This window comes from Symphalangus syndactylus, chromosome 8 (genome assembly GCF_028878055.3).
Source record: "Symphalangus syndactylus isolate Jambi chromosome 8, NHGRI_mSymSyn1-v2.1_pri, whole genome shotgun sequence".
Classification (NCBI taxonomy): domain Eukaryota; kingdom Metazoa; phylum Chordata; class Mammalia; order Primates; family Hylobatidae; genus Symphalangus; species Symphalangus syndactylus.
Genome location: NC_072430.2, coordinates 13412126 through 13434042, shown reverse-complemented (window position 1 = coordinate 13434042; position 21917 = coordinate 13412126). Strand labels below are relative to the sequence as shown.

The 21917-nt window shown below is 49.8% G+C and overlaps 1 protein-coding gene across 6 annotated transcripts in view; it reads right to left on the bottom strand.

The window, feature by feature from the left end:
* Positions 1–54: 54 nt before the first annotated feature.
* PPP1R13B (protein phosphatase 1 regulatory subunit 13B) overlaps positions 55–21917 on the bottom strand; it is a 121492-nt gene continuing 99629 nt past the window's right edge. For 5 of the 6 annotated variants that reach the window (XM_055288004.2, XM_055288005.2, XM_063643828.1 and 2 more), the window contains 12 exons: positions 20671–20845; positions 19610–19806; positions 16390–16530; positions 12929–13109; positions 9191–9360; positions 8326–8827; positions 6371–7140; positions 5433–5570; positions 5226–5359; positions 4252–4418; positions 2564–2763; positions 55–1764 (listed from right to left, as the gene is read on the bottom strand). In XM_055288004.2, coding sequence (XP_055143979.1) covers positions 1723–1764; positions 2564–2763; positions 4252–4418; positions 5226–5359; positions 5433–5570; positions 6371–7140; positions 8326–8827; positions 9191–9360; positions 12929–13109; positions 16390–16530; positions 19610–19806; positions 20671–20845 — 2817 coding nt within the window. In that variant the 3' untranslated portion in view covers positions 55–1722. The remainder of the gene's footprint in view (positions 1765–2563; positions 2764–4251; positions 4419–5225; positions 5360–5432; positions 5571–6370; positions 7141–8325; positions 8828–9190; positions 9361–12928; positions 13110–16389; positions 16531–19609; positions 19807–20670; positions 20846–21917) is intronic. The other variant, XR_008659305.2, reaches the window with a different exon arrangement.

Below are 21917 nucleotides of genomic sequence, written 5' to 3'. Positions count from 1 at the left end.
TTGAACCCTCGTGCCACAGCACAGTCTGGCTCCAGAAAGAAGACTCACAGCCGCTGGGGTGAGACGAGTTTATTGTGCACATTTACACAGCGTCAGCAGCGTCGGGGCTGGCAGTGGCCACGCTGCTCTACAATGGCGTTCACTTTGCTTCACCACACTATGTACAGTCGATGCTCCAAGGCGATGGGCTACAGTGCTGCATCAGTGACTCTATACACGCATTTTTACATAAATTACACACACGACTCATACATGAAAAATAGAGCCTAAGGGCCTGTATTTTAATGAGAAAAAAAAATTTCCAACATAGTTCAGGTAGCTTTGAATGGTCTAGTCAAAAAATACTTTTGGTATATAAAAAGCCTGTACGTACAATTCACACCTCAGTGAAGCGCCCTCCTTGCCTTGAAACTGGGCCTGGGACAAAGGTGGTGGCCTCACAGCCAGCCCAGGCAGGCAGATCAGCAGAGAGGGGTGGCCCCTGACCCCAGCTCCTCTGCCCCAGCTGCTGCCCCTTGGTGGCGGCCCCTCCTGACACCAGGCGTCTGCCATCCTTCAGGCACCAAACAGCCCCGTCTACCTGGCCCTGGTCTGCCCTCACACCAGTCCACCCCCAGCCCCAACCCCAACCCCTACCCACCCCTCTGCTGCCACGGCCTCCAGCACCTGACTCTATTCAGAGCACTGAATTCGAGCTTGCAGGGGTGAGAACCACACTGAGCAGCATGACAGGCTGTGAGATCGGAGGAGAAGAGTATATGCTGAGGCTCTCCCAATTGTCACTTGGTCTTAGGGGTCCTGGTGCCCGTGGCGCGGCAGTCCAGCCACAGTGCTGGACCTGCACAATCAGCCTTTAGGTGAACTGGAACAGGAAGCGGAACCCCCAAGGCGGCCGAGCAGAGTGGTTGCTGGGAGGCATACACACTGGGCAGCAACACTGACATGTTTCCATACAGAGGCTCCTTTGGTGATGAAGGGAAGAAGGATCATGTGTGGGGAGTGAGAGGATGAACGTCCGGTTCGGTGACAGGAGGCAGGGCTCACAGCGGCGGACAGTGCTCACTGCTGGAGGGGTGATGGCCTCGGGGCCAAGTCAGTCAGAGCTTCTGTCTTCACTGGCAAACAACCAGGGGTTATGGGACTTTTTTTTTTTTTGAGACGGAGTCTCGCTCTGTCCCCCAGGCTGGAGTGCAGTGGCGCGATCTCGGCTCACTGCAAGCTCCGCCTCCCGGGTTCACGCCATTCTCCTGCCTCAGCCTCTCCGAGTAGCTGGGACTACAGGCGGCCGCCACCACGCCTGGCTAATTTTTTGTATTTTTAGTAGAGACGGGTTTTCACCGTGGTCTCGATCTCCTGACCTCGTGATCCGCCTGCCTCGGCCTCCCAAAGTGCTGGGATTACAAGCGTGAGCCACGGCGCCCGGCCTGTTATGGGACTTCTTAATGGCAAGAGGGGTGGGTGTTTTGAAAGCGGGTATTTATTTGAATTTACAGTAATTGGCAAAATTCAGTCCTTGGAGGCGAAAGTACCTCTCCCAGTTACGGGCAAACTGGAGAAAGGGCCTCACCTGGAAACTGTAGGATTCACATTGTGGACGCTGTCTGCTAAAGTGAGCACCATTAAGACCATTTTCTAGCTGCAGCTTTCCTGGGAAAACAGCACAATAATCTCTTCAGTGGCTCCTGGTAGCTGGCAAGACCATGCGGTGCTCCAAAAGGAAGTTCAGGCGAGTGTTCGCTGTCGGGGTTTGATCCGTGGATACAGCTGGGAAGCAATGGAACCACGTCAGGACAGGAAGCCACACACACGGAGCAGGGCCAGCCAGACCCGACCCCTGCTCCTCAGCCACTCTGGACAGCCGTGCAGCACCCTTGTCCCTCAGGCCTACACTCAGCTGCACCTCTACGCTGAGACCCACCCAGCCCTCTTTAAAATGTGCCTCGTACCCCCAGAATATCCTGTTTTTCTCACAACACTTCATGCCACCTAAAAACTTGTGACTGCCTGTGGCTCTCAAGGTCAGAAGCTCCCCGGGCAAGGGTCTCTGCCTGGCTCCCTGCTGTGTTTGCCTAGCCAAGAACATTGGCTCAGCAGGAAGCCCCTGGCAGCTCTGCAGGGCACACAGAGAGCAGAGGCAGCTCCCTCTGCCAGAGGACTGAGGGAGTCACGAGTCCAACACAGAGCTAGCAGCCTGCACGTTCCCACCTCTCCCTCCACTGGAGAAATTTCTAGGCTGCAGAGATTTCTAGATTGGGGAGTGTGGGTGGGGTGAGCTGGTCCACTTGTTGAAGTTCATCATGAACCGAGCTCATTGAGCAGCCCCTCACTGGGGCACTCAGCCTCCACGCGGGCCTCCATGGCGTAAGCATGGCCAGGGGAACCTCCTGGGGCCCTGCCTGAGCCTCATGCCAGCTCTGCCAAGTAGGCACCTCCCCCTATACAGAGGGGGCTGCTGAGGCTCAGAGAAACGAAGCCTCCCTCCCCAGCCCCACAGCAGGATAGGACCGCATGCTGTACAGAGACATGGACAGCTAGTTTCCCAGTAAGTAACCTGAGTGCTCACCCCCAGCAGGTTTTTGGGCACGTAGCCCTCCCGGTCTCCAAGGCGAGCCCACCACCACTCAGTCTCGCTTTCGTCCTTGCGCCTCAGGATGGTGAGGGCGTCCCCTTCGTGGAAGGACAGCTCGTCACTGTTCTGGGCCTCGTAGTCCCACAGAGCATACACCACACCTTTGTTCATCACACCCAGCTTTTCCTGCACCCCTGGAACCAGAGAGCAATGGTCAGGCCTCAGCAGAGGGTGGCCTGCAGTGAGGGACCCTGCTCGAGGAATAGGACATGGTCATGCTGCTGCTGAGGCTGCTCTCGGCAGGCCCTACGGAGGCCAGCGGGGGAGATGAGAGACTATTGGAGACCAGGGCCCCACCTGATGCCGCCCCTGCCCGGCCCAGCTGCTGCTCCTGCTGCCGGCCCTTCCTAAGTCCTGCAGGACAGACAGGACAAATGGGCTCCTGAGTCCCAGGGCAAAAGTGTGCTGTTCTTAAGGTGACACTGAGCAATCACAGTGAGAACGGATTTCTAAAGTCACTAGCTAGAGCAGCTGTGACTGCCCTTGGATGGTAATGAACAAACTACACACCACTGAGCCCTGACTGAGCAGCTACTTGTGGGTCCCCGAGAAAGGGCCCTTCTGCAGGACACTCTGCTTCCCAGGCCCAGTTGTGGTGACCATGGGGAGCTTCCCCTCCCTCTGGTGGTGCCACTGTGACTGCAGCCTCCTCCTCACACTGGCGGGACTCACCTGGGGGCTGCTGTGCCTCCCCAGCCCTGCCACACAGCCTGAGAGTTTGTTGCTTGGCTCTGTTGTGGGAGCTTGGGCCAAGGAGGGCATCACCTGGCTGTTTTCATGGGTAATTTCAACCCTAGGGTCCAGTGTAGGGCACATAGTATGTTCTCAAGTAATATGTGGAATAAATGACTTGTGACTGTTTAACACTCAGAACAGAGAAGATGTTCCAGCTCTTGGAAAATGCGGCCCTGGCTAAAGCAGCTTAATTAGGACACAAGCCTTTCATCAAATGTTTCCGGGGAATGGCCAGGGCCCCAGGCCACCCCAGGAAAGGAGCTGGCCCTGCTTCCAGAAGCAAGGGTACAGAACATCTACGCAAAGCACAGCCAAGTCACTTTGTTTTCTTGGGAATCTGGCACAGAATCCTTCTAACAACATGGACTTTCAAACATGTTTTCAGGAATGAAAACAAGGGGCAGTGTGACCTTCACTCGAGTGAGACATCCTGGCTGCCCCTAAAGAAGGTGGAACAGCTCGAGAATGCTGTGCTGCCAGGCACGGTGGCTCACACCTGTGATCCCAGCACTTTAGGAGGCTGAAAGTGGGCAGATCGCTTAAGCCCAGGAGTTCGAGACCACCCTGGGCAACATGGCGAAACACTGTCTCTACAAAAAAAAAAAAAAAGTACAAAAAAATTAGCTGGCTGTGGTGGGACAAGCCTGTAGTCCCAGCTACTTGGGAGGCTGAAGTGGGAGGATCAACTGAGCCCGGGAGGTCAAGGCTGCAGTGAGCCGTGATTGCAACACTGCACTCCAGCCTGGGTGACAGAATGAGACCTTGTCTCCTGTCTTAAAAAAAACAAAGAGAAAGCTGTGCTGAAGCTTCTCTGGCACCGGCCAACTGTTGCCACGGCAGTACCACAGCAGACAGCACCACTGTGGCCCCAGGCCTCCCCTGCGTACCGTATAGAAACTGGGAGCACTGGATGTAGCCTTCTTCCATCTCCTCACACTTGTCTGCAGCAGTTTCAATGTCGCTTATGGTTGAGGCAAAAATGGCGGCACCACTCTCCACCAGCTGTTTGCAGAGGTGAACGCTGTTACAAGAGGCAGCGCAGTGCAGCGGCGTCCTGGAATAGAGCGTGGGTGAAGGTGCAGGCCTGGCACTTCCTGTCCTGTAGGACGTGGCCCTCAGAGATTTCCCTCTAAGGAATCTCGCAGAAGGCGTTCGCCTTTGTGCCATCAAGTCTCAGTGTTGTTTCTTTAAAGGCAGGATTTCCACGAGCCAATTGTTTCAGACCATACATACATTTTGAAAAGGGGACACAGGGAATGGGTTAAGAAATGGCCAATCCACAGATGTTCACGCTACACTGCATGGTGATATGAATGTACATAACACACTGAAACGCACATTTAAAATAGCTGTGAAATTTTCCGTTATGTGTATTTTGCCACGATTCAAATACAGCACAATGACAGCTGTCTGAAAGTTCAAAATAACCCCCACAGGAGACCAACACGTCTCGCCAGCAGCAGAGCTCCCGAAGGCAAACGGAAATGAACAATGCAACAACCTACATGCCTGACCCAGGGGGATGCTGAGGCTGCTTTTCACACAGAGCACAGAGTGTGAATAGTTCATATGAACATATGAAAAGGGGAAGACGGAATGATTCACAGAATGCTTAGATTGCAATGTTAATGATGAGGCACAGAAGAGCATAACCACAGCCATGTTTTTAACAAAATCATCAAAAGACTGGAAAAAAAGGCAAGGAAGCCCTGGCAACAGCTGTCTTTCAAAGGATGAAATGATGGGTGTTCTTGCTCTAATTCTCTCTTCCGTGCTTCCTGATTGTCTAGAACATGCATGTTTCCCTTATGCAAAGTAGGGAAAAGTAAATCTGTCCACCCCACACTCCTATGGGCCTCACCATCCATCACTATCAGCAGCATTCACGTTGACACCAAAGTCCAGCAGGAACTTCACGATGTGATGGTGGCCGGCGCAGACGGCGTTGTGCAGTGGGGTGATCCCTTCGTCGTTGGGCTTACTGGGATCTTCCACCTAGGACACACGACCTGTGAGCACCCGCTCCCTCGCCCCCAGCAGCGTGCATGGGTCCCCGGCTGCAGCTCACCTCATAGATGATCCTCTGCACCAGATCGAACTCTCCTTCCAGAGACGCATCTAGGAGCAGTGCCAGGGGGTTAAACCGGACTCTCAGCCCGTGCCCTGTCCGCTCCGAGTTGGGCTTCTTCAAGTTGGTCCGCTTGTTCTGTTGGGAAGGAAGCACGCTTTCCAGTTAAAGGTGGTCCACTAAAGTCTAAGAACCCACGCCTGCTGGGAAAGAGTGGTGAGAGCTAAAGCCCACAGGCAGTGGCTCCATGAAGCAGCCCTGGAGTGGCAGCAGTAGCAGCACCCAGGTGACCACCTCAAATAAGGGCCAGGGCCACTCTGCTCACTACGAGGGAGAGCACTGTGTGGGGCCCGAGTCCCCGGCTCACGCACAGAGGGACACAGCCGTGTCTGAGCTTCTGGCCACTCCTCGGAACACTCTGTGGGAGGGAGGGTGGCGTGTGACTGCCAAGTAGCTGATGGGAGCCAGCAGCTTGTTCCTGCCCACATGCGACAGGGTTCTTCCTGCTACGGCACCAGATCCTAGCGGAGAGAACCCCGCTGAGGGTTCCCTGAGATGGCACCTGGCTCCCTCTCCGCTCCATCAACACTGACCTCCCACCCAGGGCCTTCGTCTAGATGCTTCTTCCCTCATCTCTCTATAGGACCTTCAGGTGCCAGCGACAGCTCCCCTTCCTCAGGAAAGACTCTGGAGCTCCCTGACCAGCTGTCTGGGAAAGGCTCGGCCACAATGTGCATTTGTGTGGCCGAGCCCCATCTGTCATGCTTTTTCATGCCCCATTTGTCTCTGTGACTGTCCGTCCTCCCCACAAGACGTAACTCAGGGACATCCCTGGTTCCCACTGCTCCCAGCACAGCCTGACCAAGGGAAGGACCCCAGAGGTCCTGGTTGCATGAATGACCAGGAAGGCCAGGCTTTGGTCTAGCAATGACACCCACCGTGGAGGTGGCAGGAGAGTGGCTGGCAGGGGGAAGAGGTGCTGGAGGGACCTGCTCTTCCCCTGGAGACGGGGCCTCAGCCACAGGACTCGGGATCTGCTCCGTGGTGGGGACCGTGGCCACGTTGTTGTTATTGTCCTCCGCCGGCTCGGCAGTTTGGTGGGTGGTTTGGGGACAGATGAGCTCCTCTGGTTCGGGGGAAGGTAGCTCATTATCATTGGCATCTGACGACGGGGCAGGCTCGGCAGGGAGGGGGGCTGTGGGCTGGGCAGGGGGCAGCTCTTCCAGGTTTCCGTTGGCATTGGTGTTTCCATTGTCCACGTCGGCCAAGGTGCCCATGAAGTCCTGGGAGGGGCTGGGCTGGTAGAAAGGGGTGCCCTCCATGCCACCGGCCAGGGTGTTGAAGCGCTGGTACAGCAGCTTCTGGATGTTGGGCCCGCCGGGGCCCTCGGGCTCTGTGATGGAGCTGCGCTTCTTCAGGGGCCGGGGTGCGTTGGCCAGCTTCCTGCGGAGGGCCTCCAGGTCCGTGTCACTCTGGTAGCGCAGTGGTGAATGCACGATGGGTGTGAGCTTGGTGGGGCTGAGTGGCCGTGGCAGGCTCTCCACGGTGCTGCCATCTGCGGGGGTGGCGGGGCCGTCCTGCTCGGGCTCTTTCTCAGCACTTTCTGAAGGTGGCTGAGGCTGTGGTGCGCCCGTGGACAGTGACCCATGAAGAAATGGCAGCGGCGATGGAGATGTTGAACCCGAAGGTAGAACGGGCTTACCATACACTGGGGAAGACACGAAGGACAGAGGCAATTTCGACCTCACTACAGAGATCTAGTCATACACACCTATGATTACACCAGAGACAGGCTCCTGCAAAGACACACATATACATCTGCTGCTGTTCTTCAATTCTCATTTCAAATCTCTGAGGAAACCTCCTCCTCCTAGAGCCTCCACTGACTCCTTCTGAAAGGTGCGGTGCCTCTCTAATGTGTCGGTTTTTACATTTGGGTTTCCAGTACTGGAGCTTTTTCAGAAGAAAAAAATAGGTTGCTAACCCGACCTTCCCTGCTGCAGACAAGCCTGCCTGTTTTCTGGCCAAGGAATAAGACAAAATCCACTAAACATGCATCTGATCCTTGGACTAACTCACATGATGGAGAAACACGCGCCTCCTCAGAGCAGGAAGGTTTAATCTGGAGGTCCAGGAGCTCTTGAGAATGGTCTAAGCCTTTCCCACCATGGCCAGAACCCTCCCCACAAGGGAACACTGCACCACCACCTGGGAGGTCCCTGTGCAAGAAGTGACTAGGCACATCCAGGAATCCCTCAACTATGAGTCTAGAAGCTGCAGCCAATGCCCAGGAATGTCTAAGAAGGCCCTAGCCTAGACCTGACCCGCGGCTTCCTCCCATAAGAGTCGGAAACACCATCGGCCTCGGTGGTAGGTGTGGAACTAAGCTACCTTCTCTCAGCTGCCTTCTTCGAACATCTGAGCTCCATAATCGGAACCAAGGCTTTCCTCCCCTCTGGGCTATGGGGGAGGCTCCTACGCAGCAGATGCCCTCCTGAAACTGCCCATGCCCAGGGGTTGGGCTCAGCCACTGCCAGGAGGGCCACCCTCTACTCACTAGGCAGCTCCTGGCACAAGTTACCATGAAACAGAAGGAAAAGAGGAAATTCTCGACATCTCACCCTTCCCGGAGCTGGATTTCCTAAGTAGCACAGGGAGGTGGCTGCTCAGACAGGAAGTCAGAGAACTGTGAGCCATCTGCAAAACGGCCTCCTCCATGCACTCCAGCTTCCATTCCCTTCTCACACTGACACCCAAGGCCGTACTTTTATGTAAGAATTAAGTTTAATCCTAAATAGCATGTGGCCCAAACGTAAAGATATGCATTAGTATTTTCTTAATTAAAAGCATGATTTCCTAGCCCCAAGAAAAGGAGAGTATAAACCCACTCTACCTGCTTTAACTGACTTATTTAAGGCGCTGTGTGCTGCCGGCTGGTAATTCTTAGGTGGTGTGGCTTGCTGGAGGTACATGGAGTATATGGAACTTGAATTCACTGTCTGGGGTCCTTTCCTGGGAGACTGTGGCCTTGACCCTTTATCAGCCAGGAAGGGCCTAATGGCCACTGTCAGTGGGAGTTCAGGCTTGCTGTCCCCAGCTGGAAATGCAGGTGGTCCCGCTGGCGGGTACGTGGGACTTGGCGGTACGGAAATCCTCTGCTGAATCTGCTGTGAGGAGCCTGGCTGGGGGGTGCTGCCTGTGGTGGGCAGCAGGGGGGGCCTCTGTCGACTTGGCAGGCCTGCACTGGGCCTGGGCAAGCTGCCTTCCTTCCTCCTTTCCAGGGAGCTTGTCGACCCAGGACCCAGAGGTGTAGGACTTGGGTATGTCCCATAGCTTGGAGGCAGCTGCTTGCCTACACCTGGGGTGGGAGGTGGCACTTTACCAATCTCGATGCCCTAAGTTTAGGTGTTAAGAAGAAAAACAAAGTCATCCTTTGAACAGTGAAGAATATTTCCACCCACATCCCCGAGAGAATACACAGTAGGATTTGTAATCCATCCAATCGGCTGTGACCAGGACTTGGGGCGCACTGTTGAGCTCATTGCCTGTCTGCGAAAGTTCTGACCGAAAGGTGCGTGTACTCGTGGGCTGCTCAGGCTCTTAGGGCCCAGTAACCCTCTCAGGACTTTGGGTGTTGTCTGGACAATAACAGGATTAACTTGCCTCCTGACAAGTCATACCCTTTAGCTTAGTACTAAGGCAGAAGAGAGCCTTGTTGAAGAGCCTGCTTGTGTTTTGTGATAAAGACACAGGCCTACCGGCTTCTCCGTGGCTCCCAGTGCTGAGAAGGGCACAGGCTGGCTGGAGACAGTGCCCTGCTTGACAGACCCCTCCACGCTCGGATCCTTCCAGTCTGCACCGGCCACCTGCACTGGTTTCACTGAAGAGCTAGAATTCTGTTTTAATGTTGGCCAGTTTCCATCATTAGCTTGAAAAGAACACAGAACTTAAGTAAAACTTTTCTCGACGTTAGTTGACCCAACCTAAGAATAACACTCTGCCAGAAACAAAAACAGCACTGGGACATCCCATTCTGATGCAGATCCATTAACCAAGTGGTCGACCACCAGCCACACGCACAACTGCTGATCTCCTCCAGCACCCACAGACCCGTGCACAAGACCAGGGGACAGGCTCTGCTGGCAGAGCCAATGCCCAAATCGCCTCAAGTGTTACCAGAGACTCACGCCAAACCAAGGCTCCACTGCTGCGGGCCTGGGGCTGCGTCCTATTTCAACACAGGTCAAATCCATTACATCAGCACCACCAAATAAAATAAGCACTGGCCCTTACTTTTGAAACACTATTTATAAGTACAATTACATAGCGCAATAAAAAAGATTTATCTTTTGACTTCATAATAGGTTTGACCTGTAGTAGTACTTTCATTATTGAGATAAAAATTTCTGCCCTCCAAGGTAACTTATGATCACAGGAGGCCCATGCAAGTTCCCACTGATTTGTGTAGCAGGAGGAGCAGGCTATCATTCTGTTGCAGTGATTAGGAAGCCAGTCATCAACCCCAAGTTTTCAGGAAAGCCACTGAAATGATATGTTCTTTATAGAGTATTTTCCAAACTGAAAAAGGGTGCAGAAGTATCCCCTGGTAACACGGGACCCCTCACAGTGGCCTAAAGTCCATTACAACACAGGCTCCTGGTTTTCTTTTACAGGAACAGGTGCTGAACTGAACTAAAGTGTTCAACGCTTCCAGCACCATCAGCAAGATGGGACAGACAGAAATCAGAGGGACTGTTTTGGGCCCTCCTGGCAGGAACAGCACATCCCTTTCCCTTATCCCATCTGCCAGCACAGGCAGGAGAGGATAACTAAGCAGCAGCAGGAAAAGCAGTGGTCCTCACAACAACGTCTGAGCCAGAACTCTGGACTCATAGCACATGACGAGGAAGCTTCCCAGCTGCGCTCTGAGCACCTGGGCAACACAGGGCCCCATCAGCCGCAGCCTCACATGGCTTGCTCCTAAGCCAAACTGACCCAATGCAGCCACACTGCAACCCCAGCTGCATACACTGCTGGGCTGTTAAGTTATGATGCTACTAAACATCACTGCAGGCTCCAGGCAGCGGCTTCTGAGACAGCTCTCGTCAAGCCCCGTGGGTCCTGGCGAGGCATTCCAAGGCCCCTGGACCAACTGCCATCTTGCTCCATGTGGCCTGGAGGATGTGTGGCCAGAAACCTGCAGCATCCCCAAGGACAGGGCCTGTGGTCTCAGGGTCACAGGGAATGTGGCTGTCCAGCTGCTTCAGAAACAACCCAGCAACAACAGGAAGTTGTATGGAAATCAGCCACAGTGGGGACTAAAAAGCAATCTTCTCCTTTCTTCAGAAGAAGGCAAGAGGCATAGAAGGAAAATCATTTTATAGAGGAACAATTATCTTTTAGCATGATTGTAAAACTAAAAGCCTCGTAATAAACTCAGAAAATTATCTTAATTTTGTAAAAACAAACAAAAAACCCTCCAAAACAAAACCCATGCTATGCCAGCATCTGTCCCTTGCTGTCACACCTTTTCTGAGGATGGGAGGGTGCATGTGGCCCCACCCAAACTCCATACCTGTCTGTTGAAGAAAGGGACAAATTATGTTTGTGTGGCATCTTTTTCAAGTCTAGATGTGATGGAGCAGACCTTTGTCAGTTTGGAAAAACAAGTGACAGGTGATTTTGCACATATTAAAGAGGACGCAACTTCCCACTAAGCTTGTCAGCCAACATACGGTTTACAAATGGGCTTGCAGAGGGCCGCGAGGAGCCATAATTAGGCCCGACGTCGAGGTCTGACACTGTCCATGAGCTGGTCACTCTGGGTTTACTGTGGCCATCTGTGTGACACAGAACCAGGACAGCCAACAGCGAGGGATGAGAGTCCCTGCCAGGAGGTTTCACGCCCTAGCTCCACCTCTGGGCTGAGCTTCTGCCCCCAGTCTGAAGGTGAGCACAGGTTTCCCGTGTCCATGACTTTAAACCACAGCAGAGACTAGGACCAGGGCTTCGTGAAGGCATCTCCTTGCTGCAACCCCTTGAGGCAGCACAGCAGACACCAACAGGGACGGGAAACAGGAGACATTCTCAGCTTGGGGAGTTTCTCAAAGAAGTCAGCAGACAAGTAGCTGGCTGTGCTAATTACCTCCCACTGGAAACAGACAAGTATCTACGCCTACTACAGGGTGGTTCAAACTATAAATAACAGCTCAGCAGAGCAACCTAAAGTTAGGGGTTCATGCCAACCCCACACTTTATGTGGCTGCTGAGACACGGCCGTAAGGGATCTGAGTAGGGGCTTGTGGCTCACAAGGGCTGGTGATGCTCTTCTCTTTCGGAGTTCAGAACAAGCCCCAAGCTCCCCAGTGGGGGCAACAGGTGTGTTGCTGTCCCTCCTGGGGGCCAAGCAAAAGAAAATGAAGCAAACAAAGATGAGCACGAATCCACCACAATCCCGAAAAAGGGGCTCGAAACACAGGCCTGCTGGCCAGAGAGTAACAGTACTGTTTTCATGAAAGGAATGTTTCAATACATCAGGACAGGGATTCCTGATGCTGTGTTTCAGGGAAATGTGTCAACCCCAGTCATAAAGAAAGTCTTATTGCAAGGAAGCCCCAACACTTTTAATGCGTTGGTTGAGAAACAGACTGTCCACGAACAGCCTGCCCTCTGCTTGGCAGGGACGCCACCGTGGACTACACTGGAGGACGGAGCTGGAGGCCCAAGTCCATCACACAGCACCACTGTGAGGTCACGACCAAACCAACGATGGTGCACTCTGATCAATAAGGACACAGCACCGTCTGTAGGGGCAGCCCCTCCACCTGGCTGGCTGCAGCCGAGTTGTGGTGAGGCATCCATGCCGGGCCTCAGTGTCCTCAGAGTAAATAAACCTGCAGTAGGAGAGGACACTCATGGTTTTTTTTTTTTTTTTTTTTTTTTTTCTGAGATGAAGTTTCACTCTTGTTGCCCAGGCTGGAGTACAGTGGCACGATCTTGGCTCACTGCAACCTCCACCACCCGGGTTCAAGTGATACTCCTGCCTCAGCCTTCAGAGTAGCTGGGATTACAGGCACCTGCCACCACGCCCGGCTGATTTTTGTAGTTTTAGTAGAGACGGGGTTTCACCATGTTGGCCAGGCTGGTCTTGAACTCCTGACCTCAGGTGATCCACCTGCCTCGGCCTCCCAAAGTGCTGGGATTACAGGCGTGAGCCACCGCACCCGGCCCACGGATCAGAGTTTTAATTAATCATTTGTGTTTTGAAAAGCCACACAGTAGAGACCTCTAGTTCAGTAAAAATAACTTGTTTTCTTTTTAGGATTGTTACCACGGGGGAACACAGCTCTCCAAGCGCCTCACGGGGAGACTGAGCCTGGAGTCTGATGATGTGTGGGGCAGAGTCTCAGGAGCCTGCCCGACCCCCTGCCCCTCCACCGCAGGCCCCATTCCCTGCTCACAAACTCTCCCCCAGGAAGAGGGCCAGGGCCACTCACCGGATTTGGATCTTCCATGAGCAGCATTTGCGGCAATACTGAGAGACTGGGGCTTTATGGGGTCCCCCAGGACAGGAAAGCTTCCGGCACTGGGAACCTGGATATAAGGCCCCACAGCAGCGACCCTGCCAGATGTGCTCAGGGGTGACTGTGGTGATGACGTGCCGTTCACACGGTTCAACTACAAATTGGGAAGAAATGAGAGTCAAGATTCTCCTAAATTAAAAGAAGTCCTAAGCCTAGTGCAAGAGACTGCCAGCTCGGACAGAAACCACTCACTCAGTGGTTTGTTTTTAGGAAGCCTGTCTGGAAAGATCAGCATCTAGAAGGGGAGACTGTGGAGAAGGAACGGTAGCTTCCTATGAGCAATTCTCTAACAACACCCACCCATCTGGAGCCGTACACATGAGGAGCTGATGTGAGGGCAGAGCAACTTCCCTGTGATCCACACGTAGCTTCCCTCTTACTCAGGATACTCTTCCCCCCTTGAGCGGGCACAGAGACACTGGTCAAACCCTGGGCTCTGAGCCTGGCTTCAAACGCCCTCTGTGACTTACTCACTGCACCGCTTTGCGCAGGTGACTCAGCTTCTGTGCTCACACCTGTCAAGTCGGAATAAGGGCTGTGGCCGGTACTGTCTAAGCCACGTGAGGCACAGTGAGCAGACCAGGCTCTCACTCCCAGCCATGAGCCCAGCTCCCTGAAGGCAGTGCTGCCTTTCTCAGCCAGGACACAGAGCCACAGACAGAGGACACTGCTCAGGAACAAAGGGGCCTGGAACAGGGATTCTAGAGAACTACTGACTCCTCAAGATCTCAATATAGGCTCTAAATAGGATCCATAACCCCTGTGATTGTGTGTAAGATTCTATATGCATGAGCACAGGTCACTTTGGGGTGAGGGGTCATGGCTTTCACAATTGCTCAAAGGTACCTAGGACCTTTGGGTCGAGATGCATCTCTGCAAAAATACTGACTTCTTCAAGGCGATCCCTTGAAGTGTAGGTGGAATGAATCTAGCTGTTTGTGATGGATAACTTTACACATCACCTTGGCTAGGTCACAGTAACTGGATATTTGACCAAACACCAGACTACATGTTGCTGAAAAGGTATTTTCTAGATGAGATTAACTTTTTTTTTTTTTAATTTCCGTAGGTTATTGGGAAACAGGTGGTGTTCGGTTACATGAGTAAGTTATTTAGTGGTGATTTGAGAGATTTGGTGCACCCAAGCAGTGTACACTGCACACAATTTGTAGTCTTTTATCCCTCACCCCCTTCCCACCCTTTCCCCGAGTCCCCAAAGTCCACTGTGTCATTCTTATGCCTTTGCATCCTCATAGCTTAGCTTCCACTTATGAGTGAGAACATACGATGTTTGGTTTTCCATTCCTGAGTTACTTCACTTAGAATAATAGTCTCCAATTTGGATGAGATTAACTTTTAAATTGGTAGATTTGAGTAAAGCAGGTGACCCTCTAGAAGCTGGGTGAGCCCCATCCAATCAGTGGAATGCCCTAAGAGAAACAGAGGGATGCCCTGAGAAAGTGGGATCCTGCGTAGAGTCGGCCTTCAGACTCCAGCTGCACCATCTCCCCTGGACCTCCAGGCTGCCGGCCGGCCTCACAGATTTTGGACTTGCCAACATCCACAATCACGTGAGCCAATTCCTTAAATCACACACACACATACGTCCACAATCACGTGAGCCAATTCCTTAAGATAAATCTCTCTTCCTCTACACACACACACACACACACACACACGCAAGTGTGTGCACGCACGTTACTGGTTCTCTTTCTCTGGGGAGCCCTGACTACTACGCCATTACTGAGGAGCATATGTAAGCATACAGACAGTGCTTGCAGCCTCTCTCTCACATGGACTCTTTGTTGTTAATATTGAGAAAAAGGAAAACCAACATCTGAAATCATAAAGTTGTACAAATAAACTACTGATCTTTAAACTCATTGTGTTGTTTTTTTAAAAGAAGGGCAGATTTGTAAATGAGAGACTGTGACACCCACAGAACTGGAAGCTCCCTTCTTCGTCTACCACCCTCTATACCCACTCCCCCTAGGCGGTGGCCCTCAAGCCCATGCTGCCTCCTCAGAGCATCTTTCAGAGCAGCAGACGCTAACAAGAGGACACTCTTCTGTCACCAAACTATATGCAGAAGGGAGATGTGGGAATGGAGTCCTTGCTGGTGGGTCAGGAGTGGGTGCTCCACTCTCCTACCATGAGGGCAGAGTGTACTCAGCTCTGCATTCAGGCACTGCTACCCTAATCACTGAGTGCCGCAGGTGCGAGAAAAGTCAAGTGCTACATCCAGCCAAAGACACAGAGTGCAGGCGCCCCTCCTCCATGCAGGTGGGTCAGTGGTACACGTGCTCACCAATGCACTGTGAGTGGCAGCAAGACTCAGGACTCCCTGCCTGACTACAGAGGGTGGTAAAGGGGTTATAGGCTCTAGGACCAGGGAATAGCTTTCAGATGGTGCAACCAGAATGAGGTAACGACTTGGAAAGACACCCATGTTGCAGTTAAAAAAAAAGACTAGGTGAGCAGTGAGACTAGTGTAATTCCTGCAATCCCATTTTCAGTTAAAGTTCTGTACCTTTGTGTCTTTATTAGGGAAAAGACTGGAACCATTAGCAACTATCACCTCTAGAGAACAGGGTGGAAAGGACTTTCACATTTTCCCTTACATATTTCTGTACTTATCTTAAGAGATTTATCTTAAGGAATCGACTCATGTGATTGTGGACGCTGGCAAGTCCAAAATCTTTGATACTGAATTTCAAAGGTTAATAAATCTCATTTTCTCAATGAGCATTTATTCAATGAGTATTTTATTGTATTATTTTTTCAATGAGTATTTATTCAATGAGTATTTTATTGTATTACTTTTTCAATGAGTATTTACTACCTTTGAAATTCAGTATCAAATAAGGATTTTTTAGAAGTATAACCCCTTATATAGCATTTTGGTCAAGAGTTTACAAAATCCTTCTACATGGCTTATTTATAAGAATCCTTACAACAACTCACAGGGCAGGTAGGACAAATCACTTTACAGCAAGAACATGAGGCTACGCAAGTCAAGGAATTTGCTCAAAGTGGCACAGCTTAAAATGGCAGAGTGCGGACCGTGACAGATGCTGTGACTCCAAAGCCAACAGCATCCCCCAGTGAAGAGGAGACAGAAACACATGGGGAGGAAGGAAGGCCAGCACACTGAGAGCAAGGCTGCAGGCTGAGGATGGTTTTGCCTCCACACACCAGGAAATAAATGAGTCACTGGGAGAAGGAACTTTGTTCTGTCATCTTTGATGGTTTATGGCCTATTTATGTTTTATCAGCTATGGTGGATGGAGGAGCATACTGCTACTAACAGAAGATGAGCAATGCTTGGATAAACTATCTTTAGTAGTTTATCTCACAAAAACTTTTTCACATGCCTGAATTTTTTTCCCATAGAGACGTTCACGCAGTTCACTGATTCGCTTGTCCATCATGGCCACCTCCATGTTGCGCTTATTTAAGAGTTCCTTCTGCTGCTGAAGTTTTGAATTTTGTTCCTGGTTAAGCTGGTTACGAATCTACAAACCACAAAATACAACTTTTATGATTTGTGTTAATTACAAGTCAAATTCTCATTGCCAGGGAGATTAAAAAAGGAAAAGTAGCATTAAGTTCTGATGTATATTTACATGCATGCACTGCCACCTTGTGTGGAATATTTCACAGGTACAGCAGAGATGAAGCCAGGACAGCGTTCTTATGGAACAAAGAAAGAGCAAACATCTGTAACGCATCTTCTTCAAAGCACATGAAATGACTAATGCCAATGATGATGACAGGAGACTGAGTGCGGTGTTTGTGGCACTCTCAGAAACTAAAGGATGCTCTGCTCCACCCCATGGAGCTGCTTCAGGCCTGAGTCCACCGCATGATGCACCTTACTGTGGAGGCAGCAGGAAATTCAAAAAGAACCAAAAAGGATGGCCTGAGTCACCAAGTGAAGCACCTTTACGTCATTTTAGAGGCTTGCAACCAGCATTTTTAAGAAATGAACCAGGACAGAACAGAAAATATCAGAGTGTGCTTCCCATAGTAAGAGTTGTCTTAAACTTTCGGATGCCCACAGCACTAGTGCATACACACTTCCATGTGTATACTCAACAGGACGTAAAATGTACTTTTAAAAACTGGATTGCAGGCCGAGTGCGGTGGCTCACGCCTGTAATCCCAGAACTTTGGGAGGCCGAGGTGGGTGGATCACCTGAGGTCAGGAGTTCAAGACCAGCCTGGCCAACATGGTAAAACTCTGTCTCTATTAAAAATACAAAAATTAGCCGGGTGTGGTGGCATGCGCCTATAATCCCAGCTACTCGGGAGGCTGAGGCAGGAGAATTGCTTGAAACCAGGAGGCGGTGGTTGCAGTGAGCTGAGATTGCCCCACTGCACTCCAGCCTGGGCAACAGAGCCAGACTCTGTCTCAAAAAACAAACAAACAAACAAACAAAAAACAACAATAAAAACCAGGTTGCAGGCTGGGCACGGAGGCTCACGCCTGTAATCCCAATACTTTGGGAGGCCAAGGTAGGCAGATCATGAGGTCAGGAGTTCGAGAGCAGCCTGGCCAACATGGTGAAACTCTGTCTCTAATAAAAATACAAAAATTAGCCAGGCATGGTGGCGGGTGCCTGTAATCCCAGCTACTGGGGAGGCTGAGGCAGGAGAATCGCTTGAACCCGGGAGGCAGAGGTTGCAGTGAGCCGAGATCGTGCCACTGCACTCCGGCCTTGGACTCCGTCTCAAAAAAAAAAAAAAACAACAAAAAAACAAACAAAAAAACTAGATTGCAGTCCAAAAAGTTGGAAATAAATGACATCCTTATATTACATTCATCACATTTCACCAAAAAATCCTTAAAACCCTGCACTTTTAACAATAGCTTAAAATGTAGAAGTCATGAAACCTTATAATACTGTAGTACTTCTATGCATTTATGTTAAAGAACTTAACAGCAACCACAAGTGATTTTACTCTAGTTAAATACCCTCATTTCATAAAATGATAATAATACTTTTTCTAGCAAGTGCTAATAAAGCAGCAAGACCTATTTCTGGCTTGAAAAATCGCCTGCTGAATGACAACTTCTGAGACATGAAAATCTTAAGGATTGTTAAGGACTGAATGTGTCCCCCAAAATCTCTATGTTGAAGCCCTAACCCCATTGTAATGGTGTCTGGAGGCAGGGTCTTTAGGAGGTAATTAGGTTTAGGCAAGGTCATGAGGGTGGGGCCCCCCACGATGAAGTTAACGGAGAGAGACTAAAACTCTCTCTCCACTATGTGGGGACAGAGAGAGAAGGCGGCTCTCTGCAAGCCAGGGAGTGAACACTCACTGGGAACTGAATTTGCTGGCACCTTGATCTTAGACTTCCAGCCTCCAGAACGGTGGGAAATAAATATCTATAGTTTAAGCCATCTGGCCTATGATATTTTGTTATAGCAGTCTGAGCTAAGACAAGGATTTAACAATAGGCACCTAGCTCATCAAAAGAGTTAAAACAAAGGCCTTAAAATATCACCCTAAGTTTAATTCTTTACTGGATTATTACCTGCTAATTAAATTATTTTGTGCTGAAAACATCCTAAGTGAAAGAAGCCGGTCACAAAGGACCACATACAGGGTGTGTTTTGGTTAATATCCTTTAACCAAAATGCTGGGGACCCAGAGCATTTCAGATGTTGGATTCATTCAGATTTTTAAATATTTACGTTATATTTAACTGTTTAGCATCCTTCCTAATCTGGAAATCTGAAATCCAAAATCCGAAATCCAAAATGCTCCAATGAGCATGTATTTCCTTTGCATGCCACGTTGGAGCTCAAAGTTTCAGATTTGAAGCATTTTAGATTATTGGATTAAGGATGCTCAACCTGTACTGCATATTCCATTCATATGAAACGTCCAGAATAGGCAAATCTACAGAGACAGGAAGTAGATTTGTGGCTGCCAGGCTCTGGAGAGTATGGAGGTTGTGGGGTGATGGCTAAGAGGTGCAGGCCTTTTTTTTGGGTGATAAAAATGTTCTAAAATTAACTGTGGTGGTGGATGTAACTGACAAGTCGGTGAAGGTACTGAAGCCACCGAACTGTATCCTTGAAATGGATAAATGGATGAATTGTATGCTGTGTGAATTATATCCCCCCTTTTTTTTTTTTGACACAGTCTCACTCTGTCGCCCAGGCTGGAGTGCAGTGGCGCAATCTCGGCTCACTGCAGCCTCTGCCTCCTGGGTTCAAGCGATTCTTCTGCCTCAGGCTCCCGAGTGGCTGGGACTACAGGCACGCACCACCACGCCCAGCTAATTTTTGTATTTTCAGTAGAGACAGGGTTTCACCATATTGACCAGGCTGGTCACAAACTCCTGACCTTGTGATCTGCCCGCCTCGGCTTCCCAAAGTGCTGGTATTACAGGCGTGAGCTACTGCACCCGGCCTATTCCAAGTCATTTTAAAAATTATTTTGTACTGAATATATTTTGTGCCTACTATTAAATTAGAATCTACTAATTTGTTTCCACTTCCTAAGGTTTCCAACCCATGCTAATGAAAGATAGAAAGATGAGAATGTTTTAATACAACCATTGCCAGACCCAGGAGTTACCTGTAGTTCTTGGTACAGTCTTTTTAACTCCACCGCTGCTGGTCCTGTCAATTTGCCATTGTAAGACTGGAACCCATTCAGTTTTCCTTTCTTTAAATCTTCCAATTGCTGACTAAGCTGATCAACCCTTAAAATTGCAGTCTGTACTTCCTGCTTCTTTTCCTGGAACATGGCACTGAACCTTTCTATTTCAGCAGCTATAATTGCCCACACAAGAAAAGAATAAAACATTTAGTTGATCCTTTTTCATTTCTATACACTGAACTTAATTCTAGTATCATCTAGTGCCAGACCTTGGAGAAAGCTGTGATATGCAGAATCCACAACACATTTCAAAAAGCCTTTGGGACACATGTATCTGATTACTCATAAAGCAAACAATTATATTTGCATTAATTCCTGACATTCTTTAGGGTAATCAGTCCATAAGCTAGTTTGTTCAAGTGACTTAGAAATCTCTGAGACCAAAGGTTTTGTGAAGGCAGGGCCATCCAAGCCTCTCTCATGCATCACTGTGACTTAAAGTAGGCACAGACTGAACCAATGAATAAAATAAGAGTTCATACGGAAAAAAAGTGAGCATCAGCGTAACTTATCTTAATGCATGGATACAAGTTAAGTTATTCAAGAAAAACAGACCCCCTGAATGAGTAAGTCTTGGAGCACCCCACCCTAATCCAAAGGGCCGCTGGTACCAATGTAACAAGAGAATCTTTTTACTGCGTCTGAGGCCGCAAGAGATCTTTTTATTTTTTTTGAGACAGGGTCTCACTGTCATTCAGGCTGGGGAGCACTGGCCGGATCATGGCTTACTGCAGCCTTGACCTCCCAGGCTCAGGCAATCCTCCCACCTCAGCCTCTCAAGTAGCTGGGACTACACAATTTTAAGATCACTTAACCTAACCCACCCATCCTTTTAGATGCAAATAACAGAGCAAAACTTTAGCACACTTGCTATTTAGTCCTGTGAATTTGTGACTGAATTGTCAGGCAGTTAGACTATGTCTGACTGGATCTGGGCCTGGTGAGAGTGGTGTGGAGGGGGTGTTGCAGGCACATACACAGATTGCCGTTCATGATTTTGCTGTAGTCGACTTGTCCTCTCATGGCACGAATTTTCTTCAGCTTGTTCTCCTGGGCTTCAACTCGTTCTTTCAATTTCTGAAGCTTTTCATTTTCAGAAATAGACTGCTGCTGACGGCGTTCCTGTTGCTTTAGAAAATGTAAACGCTGTTCCTAACAAAAGAAAGAAAAATGTAGCTTTGAAAATTGAAGGCCGGGCGCCGTGGCTCACACCTGTAATCCCAGCATTTTGAGAAGCTGAGGTAGATGGATCACCTGAGGTTAGGAGTTCGAGACCAGTCTGGCCAACATGGTGAAACCGTCTCTACTAAAAATACAAAAAGTAACTGGGCATGGTGGTGCGCGCCTGTAGTCTCAGCTACTTGGGAGGCTGAGGCAGAAGAATCGCTTAAAACCGGGAGATGGAGGTTGCAGTGAGCTGAGATCGTGCCACTGCACTCCAGCATGGGTGCCAGAGTGAGACTCAGTCTCAAAAAAAAAAAAAAAAAAAGAAAATTGAAACTTATGATTACTTTTATATACTCAAAAATGTAAGAGTATTCTACAGTATCACTCATCTTAAAGAATACTAAAACACTAGAGGAATCTTCTATCAGACCATACAAAACTGCAATTATTGGACATACCTAAGTATGAAATAGTAAGAGCTGGGGGATTTTTAAGAGAGAGGGTTTCCTTTTTCTTTTCTTTTGAGACGGAGTCTCGCTCTGTCGCCCAGGCTGAAGTGCAATGGCATGATCTTGGCTCACTGCAAGCTCTGCCTCCCGGGTTCACATCATTCTCCTGACTCAGCCTACCAAGTAGCTGGGACTACAGGCACCCACCACCATGCCTGGCTAATTTTTTTGTATTTTTTTAGTAGAGACGGGGTTTCACCGTGTTAGCCAGGATGGTCTCGATCTCCTGACCTCGTGATCCACCTGCTTCGGCCTCCCAAAGTGCTGGGATTACAGGCATGAGCCACCGCGCCCGGCGAGAGAGGGTTTTCTTATGCACACTCATCTACACCAGTTAATATAAGCGCTTCTGCAGAAAACCTTCCAGCAAGAGAACATGCACTAACACAGTCTCCTCTTCACTCTATCACATCTGTGATGTCCCAGTGAGCCTTACTTTCCTGGTGCAAGTAATACATTTCCTGCTGCTACAAAGTGGCTTCCAAGAATCTAATTCATTTCCTAAAGGAAATGAACACTGACCAGCAGAGAATTTTACACTGAAAAGA